At 38.3% G+C, this 15,497-nt stretch overlaps 1 protein-coding gene across 3 annotated transcripts in view; it reads right to left on the reverse strand.

Moving 5' to 3' along the window:
• Positions 1 to 344: 344 nt before the first annotated feature.
• Positions 345 to 15,497, reverse strand: part of TBC1D22A (TBC1 domain family member 22A) — a 792,012-nt gene continuing 776,859 nt past the window's right edge. For all 3 annotated transcript variants that reach the window (XM_073573492.1, XM_073573494.1, XM_073573493.1), the window contains exon 13: positions 345 to 890. In XM_073573492.1, the coding sequence (XP_073429593.1) occupies positions 762 to 890 (129 nt within the window). In that variant the 3' untranslated portion in view covers positions 345 to 761. The remainder of the gene's footprint in view (positions 891 to 15,497) is intronic.

Consider the following 15,497-nt stretch of genomic DNA (forward strand, 5'->3'; position numbering starts at 1 on the left):
AGTCCATCAAAAAGCAGATACCAAAACATTTTTCTTTCCGATTCTTCCTTTATGATGAATTTTAATTTAAAGTAGACTTTTTTCTTCCCTGTAAGTATACAATAGTGAATCCATGTGTGACTGGCTTCATTCTAGCCATATAGAGCAGAAACGGGGTCCAGAAGTCTGCACCTGTGAAATGGAATTCAACATGAAGAAGCATTGGAGAGAATATGTTTGGTACTACTACATTATTGACCCTCATAATAAAGCAAATGCCTATTAAAATGTTTGGATGAGGACCTCAGCGATCATCAATATTAGGGGAAATTAAAGGATGAATTAAAACCCAAGAAACGATGTGGTTAATATATTATGAGAATTTTAATGCTTACTGTACTGTACATTTCACAAGTTCCAAATAGTTATTCTCAGAAATACAAAGATTTGAAGATGTGTAGGTCTAGTTCAAATTTGACAAACCTATCAAAATAATTCTCATCACATCTGTCGTGATGATCTGAATCACAAGCGGGATGATGTCATAACTCCTACGCCTACCCTGTAAATACAATTAAAAATATCCTTCTTTGGTATATGGCATGTTCATTTCATAGTATAATCCACAGAAGAACGGACATCTAATGTTTTCATGTTGATTCCTGTAAATTTACGCACTGTGATAAAAAAAGGACGAAATAAAGTATTTATAATATTTATATATTCATATAAATCATTAATAAGGAGGGAGACTCTCAAAAAGTTGCACATGTTGAATTATGTTATTTCTTGTAGTGATTTGGGGCATCTGCAAATGCAAATTTTAGTCTATAGGCTTCAGCTAAGAGAATGCTGATATCTTCATTCCCCCAGTGGACTGTTGGCAGATTCTGCAAAAGCATCAACAACCCCTGCAAGATATAAAGAAGACAGTTTTGTAAAAGAAATGCCTCCATATAGTTGAGTTCAGGCAGACATGCATTTACATACAGTACTCGCACCATTTGTTTGATCTTAGAAAAAAACAAACGACATCCAATAGTGTTGGTCCTGATCGACTACAAAATAAAGTCTACCTAACCTTAAAAAAAAATCAAATATAGCATGCAATGGGTTACTAGAAGAAAACCAGGCTAGTGGCATAATACTGAATTCTTGCTGTAGAAGGGAAGTGCCCCAATAAATGTATTTATTGTAAATTTGAGATATATACACATACCTACATACACACATAATGCAACAGAATGTTTTTCACTCCACACAAATGAAGGTGCTCATATCTATATTGTTCCCTAAACCAGAATGTCCAGTCTGGGCATATCAAAGAAGACAGACAGTTGTCCATCTGATAGCATCTTACATGTTAATTAACCATGCTAGATTAGGCACATGGCATCTCCTCAAAACAAGGGTTCTGAGACATTCATTGTTTGGACAAAAGCTTTTTGCTGGACATTTGCTCTGATAGGATTATATCAATGCAAATGTTCTGGACAGCAAAGAACCTTACTGCTGAGAATGAGCAGGGATACATGTGCACGCAGAAGCCTGCCGGACTGTATATAAAAAAACAAGTGGCTGTAGCACTTGCCCTCTCTTGCTCCTGGGATGATGATGTACACACACATGGATGTCTAAGGCCTCTTTCACACTTCAGTTTTTTGACATCAGTCAAAATCCGCCACTTTTTGAAGAAAACTGATCCACCCATTTGTGGGCGGATCATTTTCCCCCCATTGATTTGCATTAGTGGCGGATTTTGACTGATGGTCGTCCGTTGGGTCCGTTTTTTTGACGGATCCGTGAGAATTTTAGCGGCTCCCGGGCGGACACTGCAACTTTTTTTTGGTTGACGGTCGGCTATTTTTAACTGCGCATGCCCGGAAGGTTGTCTCCGGGAGCGTTTTTAACCAATGGCAATGGCATTCCGGGAGCCGATCTCTCTCTCTCGGCCTGCGATATCTTGGAGGCCCGCGAGATTGTGGCGATATCATGGAAGGCCGCGGTCACTTTAAATCACACCGCTTTCCATCTTACACGGATCCGTACTACAACGTGGTCCGCTGTCATCCGTACATCACTGAACTATGACGGATCAGTTGTTTTTCTCCTTTGGCGGATTTCAGCTGACCGCCGACAATGTAAGTGTGAAACAGGCCTAAGTAGTATCTGTAACCTTTTCTCACTAGGCCCTGTACTCATCTTAGGCCTTATGGATAGTGGGCCATAGTTGGGAGGGCATGCGTGATTTGGGTAATTCGGGCAGTTAATCGTGGGTTTTTACTGTGTTATATTGTTGTGATATTACTATATTAGAGTTGTAGTATCAGTGTTTGTGTATTATATATATATAATTATATTATATATATATGTATTTATTGTCGCCAGCTTGGGTATAAATATATATGTATGTAACAGACTGTAGACTTGTGTGTAATAAATATCCTTTATTGATACACTTTTGTCTCAGTATATAATATAGGGAAAGATCACGCTTAGGCATTACTAAGTGGATATTAATTATTAATAGTAGAGTTTGGTGTTAATAGTCAATATCGGACCTCAACAGAGGTGCAGGGAGAGTTACACCATTGATAACTGTAATTTCAGTTGTTTCTGCTGTGTTACCCGCCCCTTTAACAGTTGCATTTCCGCAGCATTTTTTCAGTGTGGAAATGCTCCAAAAATGCAATGGATTACTTAAGCAATGTTAAATAATGGCATTCTTGAATTGTGCACATGCTGTGGAAATTTCCATCCTGATTAGCAGCATTTAATTTTCCACAACATGTCAATTCTTTTTGCGGATCTGCAGCATTTTTCGCCCATTAACTTCCAGTGAGTCAGTCAAATCTGTAGCAACAAACAGCCCACAGTGATTGTAATTTGGCATTTTCTGATGGGACTACTACTCCCATGAATAACAGAGACAGCATGAGCCGATAATGGGAGAATAGCCTCATCATCTGGCACCTGAGTTCAATTATAAAAAAAAAAATCAAAAGACTGACATAATCACATACAATATACATACTCACCAAACACCTAAATCCTGAGGCCGGTTTCTCCTGCAATCAATCAAAAATAATAAATCAACATATACTCCCTGTCTGACGATGTCCATTTAATACCGAGTGTCCCACGTCGGCCGCCGGTGATAAACTGACAGGAGGTAATCGTTCCCGCAGTGTGTCATTGAGCCACCATGAGAGCTCACGGAGTACATCAGCTCCGCTGCTCTCACTTACGGCACTGGTGCATGAGGAAGTTCTCACACAGCGATAGTGCCGTAAGTAAGAGTACTGGAGCTGATGAACTCCGGTGAACTCTCACGGCAGCGATGTGATACACTGCAGGAGCAATTACCTCCTGTCAGTGAATCGCCGGTGGCCGGGTGAAACGATGTGGGACACTCGGTATTAAATGGACTACGTTGGACAGGATAGTATTATATGTTGGTTTAATATTTTATTTTTGTTGCAGGAGAAGAGGGTGTTGGGAATTACACGTTCAGTAAGTATGGTTAATTAAGATTCAATAAAGGAGTCTGTGTGATTATTTCAAATAAAGGACTTTATTCTGGCTGTGTGTTTATTTACCATATAAACTATAAGATTAGTAATGGAAAGGTGTCTTATAGATGCCTCTCCATTACTAACCTGTGGGCTTGATGTCACCTGACAATACAAAGGTGACATCAACCCCACGCATATGAACCCCACTTGCCACCGCTACAGGTCAAGTGGGAAGAGTGAGACTAAGTGCCAGAATTGGCACATCTGTAAGATGCGCCATTTCTGGGGTGGCTGAGAATTGATGTTTTTAGCCTGGGTGGAGTGCCAATATCCATGGCCCCTTCCCAGGCTATTAATATCAGCCCGCAGTCATCTGCCTAGCCTTTACTAGTTCAAATTTAAAGGGGGACCCCCATGTCAATTTTTTTTTCTGGGGTTCCCCTGTATACTAGCCAGTAAAGGCTAAGCAAACAGCTGTGAGCTGATACTAATAGCCTGGGAACCTTTATGGCTATTGGCTCCTTGCCAGAATATTAACATCAGCCCTCAGTCGTCGGGCTTTCCCTCTGCTGATTATAAAAACTATGCGGCAGCCCACGCAATTTTGTTTAATTTTTTTGAAAAATAAACAGATATTGCGTTTCACGCAGATCGTGTGTGTGTCTTTATTTAACTCTTTATGTACCTTTTTTATGAGGGTATTTGGCTGACATCTACTCATTACTAAAACTCGGGCTGGGTATTACACACATTATATATATATTTATTCACTTATATTTGTTTTTGTAGACATTGTAAATTTGAACATGGTATGTAATGATATTATGGTCTTCAATGGAAAATGAAAAAGAAGAGGTTGAACAAAATTACATCACTTTTTTTTCAAAAAAATATATCTTTATTTAGCTCTATGGATTTACAAAAACACATGAAATACCGCATGAAATTCCACAACAAAAACGCAGAAAAAAGCGCAGATTTTCCACTGCGTTTTCTGCAGAGATGCAGAAACAGTGCTGAAATGGCTGCAAGCAAATTCGCAATGCGTGCACATAGCCTAAGAGTAAAGTCTACAAATATGTGATATCTTTACCAAATCCTCTGCAGATATTTTGATCAAATTTGCAGAAAAATTTGGAAGTATTCCATGCCAGATTTGCGGCGAATTTGTGAAGTGAGTAAAATAAAGAAAAAAATTTCGTCAGGAAAATATTTTTGGTGTGAGGATAAGAATGTTTGTTCTCAACCACTTAACTGTTACTCTGTTGAACTGAGAATTTGCCCCTGAAAAATCTGCAGCATCATAGGTTCAGAGACTTTACAACAAATGTTATGGTTTGCTAAAAGTTATGTAGTATTTTCTCTATGTCCAATTCTGTGTGTATAATTATTGCAACTAGAGAGGCAATAAGATCCTGGAGAGGTAGAAACAGGTTGACAATCACATGTAGTAAGTTTTATTGATGGTAAGGTGTCTACACCATGTATGATGTGTGCTGATCATAGAACTCTGCACTATATTCATGGCGTAAAGCACTATGGTATTCTACAATAATTTTGTAGCCCACTAGATGCAATGTGTCTTGCATCTCTACAGGCCGTGAACGTTACACCAACCTCCAGTTACTAGAACAATCCAGAGTAGTACATGTTCTACCACAACCTTTGCTTGCAGAAGTGTTTGCGGGAAAAGAACTGGGAAACTGAAATCCCCCAGTGTCCTCAATACTATTACGTAGTCTGCTAAAGTTCTAATGTGATCGAATGCTGGGACTTCACATTAAGTTTCTCTTAAATTGACAAGATTTGTATTATAAAATACAATACATTGTTCCCAGTGACTTGCGTCATTTGCCTACACCAGTGAAGATATGAATGGAAGTCATCTGTTTCTATATTATATGCTTTACAGTTCTTATTTCCACTATAATTTCAGTCTACAATTGAATGATTTTGAAAATCTATGCTCACTTTGCTAAAACCAGATAAGAAATAACTTTTCTCTCTTTTTTTTTTCTTCAGAGTTTCGTTTTCAATCCATTTCACTTTATATTGCTATGACCTCTATAGTTCTGGGGTTGAATGCAGTGCTCCGGCATTATGGTAACTTACTGACTAAGCTACACACTCAATTTCAAAATCTAATTTAGGGATCCAAGTTCAGTAGATAAAGGGTGAATGAAACTGTCCAGACCTCTGTCTTATAAAATGTTAAAGAGATGAAAATTCTATTTGTTTGACCTTTGAAGATGGTAAGGCAGGAGCCTGAAAATAAAATCTGCTAACTACATTTCAGACTGCTTTTATGGTCACCTCAATTATAGGCAGGACAAAAGATGAAGAAATCTCTTTGGCAGGACCTACTAACCTTTGTAAAGCAACAAGCTGATTGATATGTTAGCTGGGTGCAGGCGTCGCTTACTTGTGATTTCAGAAACAAAAGCGCTAAAGAGACTTCTAGGTGATCGGATCAATGATCCAAATGATGACGTCTATTATAGTGTACCTCATACACACAGCTTTAGGCTTACAATACCAAGACATTTGATTTTCAAAGACCAAGGACCTGCCGTACATGAAAGCAATCCTAATATACCTGTTTAGTAGTTATGCTTCTACGTACCATTTATTTAACTGTAAAGCAAAGCACAGAAGTCTGCAGTTTCCTACACAGCAAGTCACTGGCAATATAAATATATATATATATTTTTTACAATGAGCCTTTTGTAATCGGATGTCACAGCATTCAGACTTTGGCCACTGTCAGGTCTATACTTCACAGATGTGTAGCTCCATAAAGTATGTCCTTGGCATAATTATGGTAGCATTTAATAATACAAAACTTCAAACATACCAAGAGTCAAAAAATTGACCAGGAGAGGCTGAAGCCATCGACCTGGCAGCCTCCAACAGAATGATGCTTCATCAAGCCAGGATGGATGGTGTTGGAGAACAGACTTCTTGACTGTTGCTGACCTAGACATCAGACACTTGCATATAGCAAGCAACATTTTATAAGTGATGTCTGCAGTTTGCCTATATCAGATTTAGTGCTTAGGTCCATGTTTAGAAACAGTTTCAGTTTATGTATCAACCTTTGAGGGCAGTTTAAGCACAGAAAAAAAGTTGACCATGATTTTAAGGGAGAGTTTTACAAAATTATCATGATCTTCTAAAGAAAAACTGTTCAGATTGTAGTAAAAAGACGAGTGTATGAAGCTGCATTGATCTCGGTGGACTTCAGTATATTTACTATACGGTATTGTGTTAATGAATAGACGTTAACATATGCTATTATTATAGATATAAGGAGGTAAATGGCAATAAAACAACACACGTCTTCAGATGCAAGCTTATTTTTAGTTTATAAAGAATACGTTTATATTTTTACAATTGAAATTTGTACCCTGACAACTATATAACACATCTGTCATATCCCGTTCTGCTGCTTTCTTACAGAGCACAATAATTGCATGCCTCTTGTTGACACAAGTTTCTTAATTTAGTGAAATGACACTTTACCACCATCAGTTAATTAATAACTACGCCAACTCATACTGTGCCAGCGAGTACATTATAGCGTGCAGCTGATATACGATTCTATGCGGGGTCACGTGTGGTCAAAATGTGCCAGCAATTAAATAACAAATGTACAAATTACTGGAAAACAAATTATACATACATATATATATATATATATATATATATATATATATACATACACACAGTGGGGAAAAAAGTATTTAGTCAGCCACCATTTGTGCAAGTTGACCCACTTGAGGCCTGTAATTGACAACATAGGTAGACCACAACTATGAGAATCAAAATTGAGGAAACATATCAAGAAAATCACCTTGTCTGAGTTGGCAAGATTTATTTTTCAAATTATGGTGAAAAATAAGTATTTGGTCACCTAAAAACATGCAAGATTTCTGGCTCTCACAGACCTGTAACTTCTTCTTTAAGAGGCTCCTCTGTCCTCCACTCACAAACTGTAAAAATGACACCTGTTTGAACTTGTAGTTAGTATAAAAGACACCTGTCCACAACCTCAGTCACACTCCAAACTCCACTATGGTGAAGAAGACCAAAGAGCTGCCGAAGGACACCAGAAACAAAAGCCCTGCACCAGGCTGGGAAGACTGAATCTGCAATAGGCAAACAGCTAGGTGTGATGAAATGAACTGTGGGAGCAATAATAAGAAAATGGAAGACATACAAGACCACTGATAATCTCCCTCGATCTGGGGCTCCACGCAAGATCTCACACCGTGGGGTCAAAATGATCACAAGAATGGTGTGCAAAAATCCCAGTACCACAAAAGGGGACCTAGTGAATGACCTGCATAGAGCTGGGACCACCGTAACAAAGTTTACCATCAGTAACACACTACGCCACCAGGGACTCAAATTCTGCAGTGCCAGACGTGTCCATCTTCTTAAGCCAGTACATGTCTGGGTCTGTCTGAAGTTTGCCAGAGAGCATTTGGATTATCCAGAAGAGTATTGGGAGAATGTCATATGGTCTGATGAAAGCAAAGCAGAACTTTGGTAGAAACAAAACTCGTCTTGTTTGGAGGAGACAGAATGTTGAGTTGCATCCAAGGAACACCATACCTACTGTGAAGCATGCTTTGGGGCTGTTTCTCTGCAAAGGGACCAGGACAACTGATCCGTGTACAAGAAAGAATGAATGGGGCCATGTAATGTGTGATTTTGAGTGCAAACCTCCTTCCATCAGCAAAGGCAATGAAGATGAAACATGGATTAGTCTTTCAGCATGATAATGATCCCAAGAACACTGCCAAGGCAACAAAGCAGTGGCTTCGTAAGAAGCATATGAAGGTCCTGGAGTGGCCTAGCCACTCTCCAGAACTCTACCCCATAGAAAACCTTTGGAGGGATTTGAAAGTCTGTGTTGCCAAGTCACAGGCCCAAAACATCACAGCTCTAGAGGGGATCTGCATACCTCCCATAGTGTGTGCCAACCTTGTGAAGGCTGACAGAAAACGTTTGACCTCTGTCATTGCCAACAAAGGATATGAAACAAAATATTGAGATGAACTTTTGTTAATGACCAAATACTTATTTTCCACCATAATTTGAAAAATAAATCTTGTCAAATCAGGCAAGGTGATTTTCTGGATTTTTCGCATTTTGACTTTCATAGTTGTGGTCTACCCTATGATATCAATTACAGGCAAGTTGGAGAACTTGCACAATTGGTGGCTGACTAAAGACTTTTTTTCCCACTGTATATATGAAAAATACATGTATATATGAAAAAATTAAGAGACCACCACATCAAAACCCTGTCATGGGCAGCCCATTCTCCAGATCTGAACCCCACTGAAAACCTCGGGAATGTAATCAAGAGGATGATGGATAGTCACAAGCCATCAAACAAAGAAGAACTGCTTAAATTTTAATTTTTGAGCCAAAAGCAGTGTGAAAGACCGATGGCAAGCATGCCAATACGAATGAAAGCTGTTTTTAAAAAATCATGGTTATTCCACAAAATATTGATTTCAGAACTGTTCCTGAGTTAAAACATTAGAATTGTTGTTTCTAAATGATTATGAACTTGTTTTCTTTGCAATATTTGAGGTCTGAAAGCACTTTTTTTTTTTTTTAATTTTGACCATTTTTCTTTGTCAGAAAAAAAATACTAAATTTATTGCTTGGAAATTTGGAGACATGTCAGAAGTTTATAGACTAAAAGAACAATTTACATTTTACTCAAAAATATATAGATGAAGAGAAAAATCAGGTAAACTGAACATTTGAAAGTCTTAATTTTTGCCAGAGCTGTATATGCATCTAAAAGCATAAAAACACACACAAGTGTGCGTATATATATATATATATATATATATATATATAAATATATATATATATATACACACACACACGGCATGAGTTGGTGTGGTTATTAATTAACTAACGATGCTGAAGTGTCACTATTAAATTAAGAAACTTGGGTCAACATGAGGTATGCAGTTATTGTGTTCTGTAAGAAAGCAGAACGGGATATGACAGATATAGATAGATAATACATCTATCAATTAAAAGAAAAGCCGCACTCTGTAGCCTCGTAAAAATACAAAAAGTGAATTTATTCCATGCCCATAGTATATAACATTTTGGCTCAGGCAGTGAGCCTTTAAAAAAAAATCCACAATTACATAAAACTATATATCTATATACCATATATATTTGTGCACACAAACATGCACAAAGTACTCTGCAAAGTTTTAGGCAGCTATGGAGAAATTACTGCAAGGTATGAATATAATTTAGTTAGTTTATGCTTATCAATTAACAAAATGCTAAAAACCAAATCAATATTTGCAGTGACAACACTTTGCCTTCAAAACAGCATCAAAGCATCAGTTCTTCCATGTACATTTGAAATAGGATTTTGAAGGAACTTGTTAGGAAGGTAGTCTGAAACATCTTGGAGAACTAACCACAGATCTTCTGTGGATCTAGACATGGGCAAATACTTCTGTTTCATCATGGAAGCCCAGACAGACTCAATGATGTTGCGATCAGGGCTCTGTATCATCACTTCCAGGACTCCTTGTTTTTCTTTATGCTAAGGATAGTTGTTAATGACATTGGCTGTATGTTTGGGGTCCTTGTACTGCATTTGCTTGTACATTCCTCAGCATTGAGGACACCATTAATCTTGACCAAATCCTCAACTGCATTTGTGAAATGCAGTTCCACACTTTGCATTTTATTAATTGACAAACAATCTATTAACACTTCTATTTTTTAAAAGCATTTTTACTTTGCAGCATTTTTTCCACACTGGTCTAAAACCTTTGAACAGTACTGTTTAGATGTGAAATAAAGATCATCATCTAAAGTGGATCTGTCACAAGACATCACAATAAAAACAAACTGCATATATTAGTAAAAAATTCTATTAGACTTGAAAAGGATGATGTGCTTACTTTGAAAATCCATTTAAAATAGCTGTATAATCCATAGTTTTAACCCAATTACCACCAATTTAGTTTGATGGACAGTTCTTTAGGGTCTTTCCTTCCTGTTGCTGCTGCTGATCCTCTGCCCACCTACACTGATTGACAGCATTAGCATCCCTTCTGCTGCTGAGATCTCAGTCTGATCAGTACAAGCTGCAGCTACCAGTCAGGCTTGTGGGCCGGTAGAGAATGCATTTGGACTTATGATACTAGCTGATTTTATAGCTGTACAACTGATAAAATGCTAGTTTTAAAATTAAATTATGCAGCCATACTGACATGAATTGTAAAAGAAAACCAGTCTCATCAAATCTAATAGTGATTTAATAATGGACACACTTTGTATTACGAAATATGATGACAGATCCAATTTAAAGGCATTCGAGTTCTCCCAAACATTTAGGCTGGTTTAACACATCACTGAAATAAAGACCAAGACCAGCTCAAATCAGGAGACTCGGTGATCCAACTTTCATATATGCCTATGATTCGAGCATGGTTTGTGTTTTCACAGATGTTAAAATTCAGTCTTAGGAGGGCCTTTGGGATGGGGTAGTACTGGAAGCCCCTGTTTAGAGCATGACTGCACAGGTCGCCTACGCCAGGTTTGCATGGTGTTCCTTTTAAATTATAGATGAAAACAAACTTGTGCCATTTAAAAAGTAACTGTGCTTTCAATAAACTTTGCATAAAACAATAGTAAAGGCTATTATAAGAACATTTGTAATGTATCTTATCAGAAAAATTAGCTTCCTTCCCCACTTATCAAACAAGTCTTAAGCCCCCATTACACACAGCGCGATTGTTAGCAATATCGCTGAAACATCACTGGTTTTGTGACACAGCAGCGATATCGCTATGTCTGATACTTAGCTGTGACCGGCTCCCCCGCTGGTTATCGCTGATCGTGTGAGAACGTCCTGGACCATTTCTCGTCGGGCGCTTCCTGCTGGGTTTCCTGTGGCGCCGACGAGCGACGCATGGATGCGGGCGGGAGGACGTCAGGATCGCCACGTCTGACAGGTAAGTAGCGACCCCCGACCGCTGCTATGTTGCTGGTGAGATCTGCCTGTGTGGCAGCTCACTAGTGACCACTTGTCGATGCACCAGCGATCCATATCGTTGTCGGGATCGCTGGTGCATCGCTTAGTGTAATGGTACCCTTACCCTCCCCCCTCCTGAACTTGTCATCCACTTAAAAAAAAAATTCAAGGCCATGTTGCTCAATGAAAACGGACTGCAGGTGTCATGTGACATGGCCTATTATTACTCTATGGAAAAGCAACAGGGGAAGAGCAGGGAATGGAACAGGGAGAGAGACAAAATACATTGCGCAGAGCTTTGTAACAAGTGTTTCACCTCACATCAGAGCTGATTCAGATCAAGACAGCTCAGTACTACTGTGTAATGTCCTTCATCTTGTTGCACCTGGTCTCTGAGCTACAAAGTGAATGAAGAGTACACATTCCTCTCTATTTGCTGTACTGTCTATGAGAGGGAGTACTGCAGCTCGTCTCCCCACTACCCCAGCTCTCAGTGGACTGCAAATTACAGATGAAGCAGAGACAGGAGAAAACTGGTGAGAATGCACGCTATAAGTTACATACTTGCAAGAAATGGTGTTATTCCTCATGCACACACACAGGATGGCTTATTCTGAAAAGCTACTCTAAAGCACAGTTATTCTGTAACGGCTTCACATTTTCATAGATGCTGTTAATATAGATTGTGAGCCCCACCGGGGACAGTGATGAAAATGTGTGCAAACTGTAAAGCGCTGCAGAATATGTTAGCGCTATATAAAAATAAAGATTTATTTATTTTATTGTTCATTTGCTTGCTATCTGAAAGTCATGCAATTTTATTATGTCAATTTGTTGCTGCAGAGTATCTGTAAGTCCTTAATCTAGCTGACTGCTCTGCAAAAATGGCTCCTGCTGGCTCTCTGCTTTCTTGTCCTTTTCTTAGTGTTATAAATACCTGCAGGGAGGAGGATGCACCAACATCTCCACAGTGCGGAGAGTGGAGAAAGCATATATGGTCTCAGTGCAAGCAGATAAATAAATGCTAAAAATGAGGAAAGCATATGACAAGTAAATAAGTGCAGAATAGAAGTTGTATTGATAGAAAAGGTAATGAAGACAGTATCACCCTTGATATACAAAGACTTCACATATGGCCTATAATCGAAAACTTGGATCTGAAAATGAATAAAGAAATAAAGACTGCATACTGAATCCTATACTGACTTTTTTAAACTAAAGAAAACAGCTAACATGTAAAAAAAAAAATAATTTCTCCACATCAAGTGTCCATAGTCTTTAAGGAACATGTTTTATACAAGGATTCTTGTTATGTTACATTGATGGAGATTGCTAAGGGCAACCCCTGGCTTCAGTACAACTCGTGATAAGTCATGAGGATTATCCATCAACAATTAAATGTACATTCACTAATGGATAAATAGTACAAGTCATAAAATGAAGCAAGGAAAACCGCTTTCTCAGGAAAAATAAATCGTTATACATTGTCCGTAATTCTGTTTTCTATCAATTTTTAACAGCAATGCCACTTATGTCAGCTTTATGTCTTTATTAACAGCTGGAGATTGGAAGCAGCTTTGGCTGTGAAACAAGTGATGCGGGTGCTGAAAACCTCCAGCAGTGACTGATAATGATGTCGGAAGAAAGCTGGTGCAAGATGTGCATCTTAGAATATACAGTCTATGCAATATGCAATGGCCTACATTATTACAGCTGATTAGGTAATGATACACATTTACAATAACTGGCTTCACATCTAATAATGCAATGAAGGAAGCAAAAATGTATGGATTTCAACAGATTACCACAAATACAAAATAGCTGAATATTACATAAATATCACACATGATAAAAGGAGTCATTTTTAATACAAGATGATTGACCTCTGTATCTTATATCCAGAAATATCTTCTACTTAGACTATCACTATCCAAAACAGAAGCAAAAGACACCCAAAATACTTCTAGCTGCATCAACTTGTCATGTCCTACATGTTACAGATTCTCAGTACACTATCTAAAATTGAGTGAAAGACTCCTAAAAGCATCTGTGAAAACCATAGGCCTTGTAACATACTGAGATCAATGGGGTGGATGGAGCAATATATGCAGATGGAGAAAACGTAGAGCATCACTAGCCAATGGCAATGTCAGTGTGTATAGCATGCTGCGTTACAAAATATAAGAGAGAAATACTAAACATAACATTAACAAAGAGTAGATTAACAGATGTGTTCTAAACACAGATACTTAACCCTTCCTGACATCTTCAGTACGTGTATGGAACAAATTGGATGCAGTTTGTATGGAGCGGGATCAGGAGCTGAGCCTGCACCATATCCAGTATCTGCCTGTAGCAGATCTCTGTTTACGGAGCTAATGAATAGAAATCTGGGATGAAGATGTATGACATGAGTGCAGTGAATAACTCTTCATGAAGCATATTTGGTATTGCTGCATCCATAAAAGTCCAATAAAATATAAAATTACTTAACCTGTTCGGGAAACTAAGTAGCGCCAAATAAAATAATTAAAATGTCAGAGTGGCCAATGTTTGGTGTTTGCATCTTGGCAACAAAATTCAATAAAAAGCGATAAAAACATTGCATGTTCCCCAAAATAGTACCAATAAAAATGCTTGCTTGACCCGCAAAAACAAACCCTCGTACAGCTCAATCAATGGCAAAATGTAAAGGTCTCAGAAAATGGCAACACAAGTAAGAATTTCAGATTTTTTTTCACCACTATAATACATAATAAAAACTGGACACGTTTGGTATCTTTGTAATCAAAATTACCACAAAAAAAAACTCTCTCAGAATTGCATTTTTATTTTTTCACGATTTTCATTCTATATTCCACAAAATGATGTATCATAAAATCATTGGTGTCATTCAAAATTTAAAAAATTAAATGCCATGTGAAGGAAGTGTATAATTGTAAGATAGACTATAATGTCAGTAGATCAAATGGTTAAGGCTGCATCCACATTTTTTCCCTGCATATAGCATCTGCCTACTCTTATTGCAGGAACTCGACCACAGGGGGTCTCCTGGGAGAATGCTAGAGGTGTAAAGCATGGCAGCTTCAAAGTGCTGGCAGATGGTTTGTAGCTAGGAATTATATTTCCTATTGTCTGTAAAGAGAGAAGGGGAGGACACAGGATATTTGAAATGCCAAAGTTTAACTCATCATCCATTCACAAACGGAATCTTTTAAAGGAGCTAATTTGGGTTATCCTGTAAATATTAGCCTATGGTCAGGACTATATAAAGCTGGTTGGCACAAAGAGAAGGTGTTCACGTTAGAGACACCAAGGAGGCTGATGCGATCCATAATTCACTTCTCCTTCCCTCAAGGAAAACAGAAGATAACTGTAGACGGAAACATTTAGATATTTCTGTTACAGTTGTGGCCAAAAGTATTGACACCCCTGCAATTTTGTCAGATAATACTCAGTTTCTTCCTGAAAATGATTGCAAACACAAATTCTTTGGTATTATCTTCATTTAATTTGTCTTAAATGAAAAAACACAAAAGAGAATGAGGCAAAACATTGATCATTTCACACAAAACTCCAAAAATGGGCCCTACAAAAGTATTGGCACCCTCAGCCTAATACTTGGTTGCACAACCTTTAGCCAAAATAACTGCGACCAACCACTTCCGGTGACCATCAATGAGTTTCTTACAATGCTCTGCTGGAATTTTAGACCATTCTTCTTTGGCACACTGCTCCAGCTCCCTGATATTAGAAGGGTGCCTTCTCCAAACTGTCATTTTAGATCTATCCACAGGTGTTCTATGGGATTCAGGTCTGGACTCATTGCTGGCCACCTTAGAAGTCTCCAGTGCTTTCTCTCAAACCATTTTCTAGTGCTTTTTGAAGTGTGTTTTGAGTCATTGTCCTGCTGGAAGACCCATGACCTCTGAGGGAGACCTAGCTTTCTCACACTGGGCCCTACA

This window comes from Dendrobates tinctorius, unplaced genomic scaffold (genome assembly GCF_039654945.1).
Source record: "Dendrobates tinctorius isolate UK_male_01 unplaced genomic scaffold, ASM3965494v1 ptg000035l, whole genome shotgun sequence".
NCBI classification, from domain to species: domain Eukaryota; kingdom Metazoa; phylum Chordata; class Amphibia; order Anura; family Dendrobatidae; genus Dendrobates; species Dendrobates tinctorius.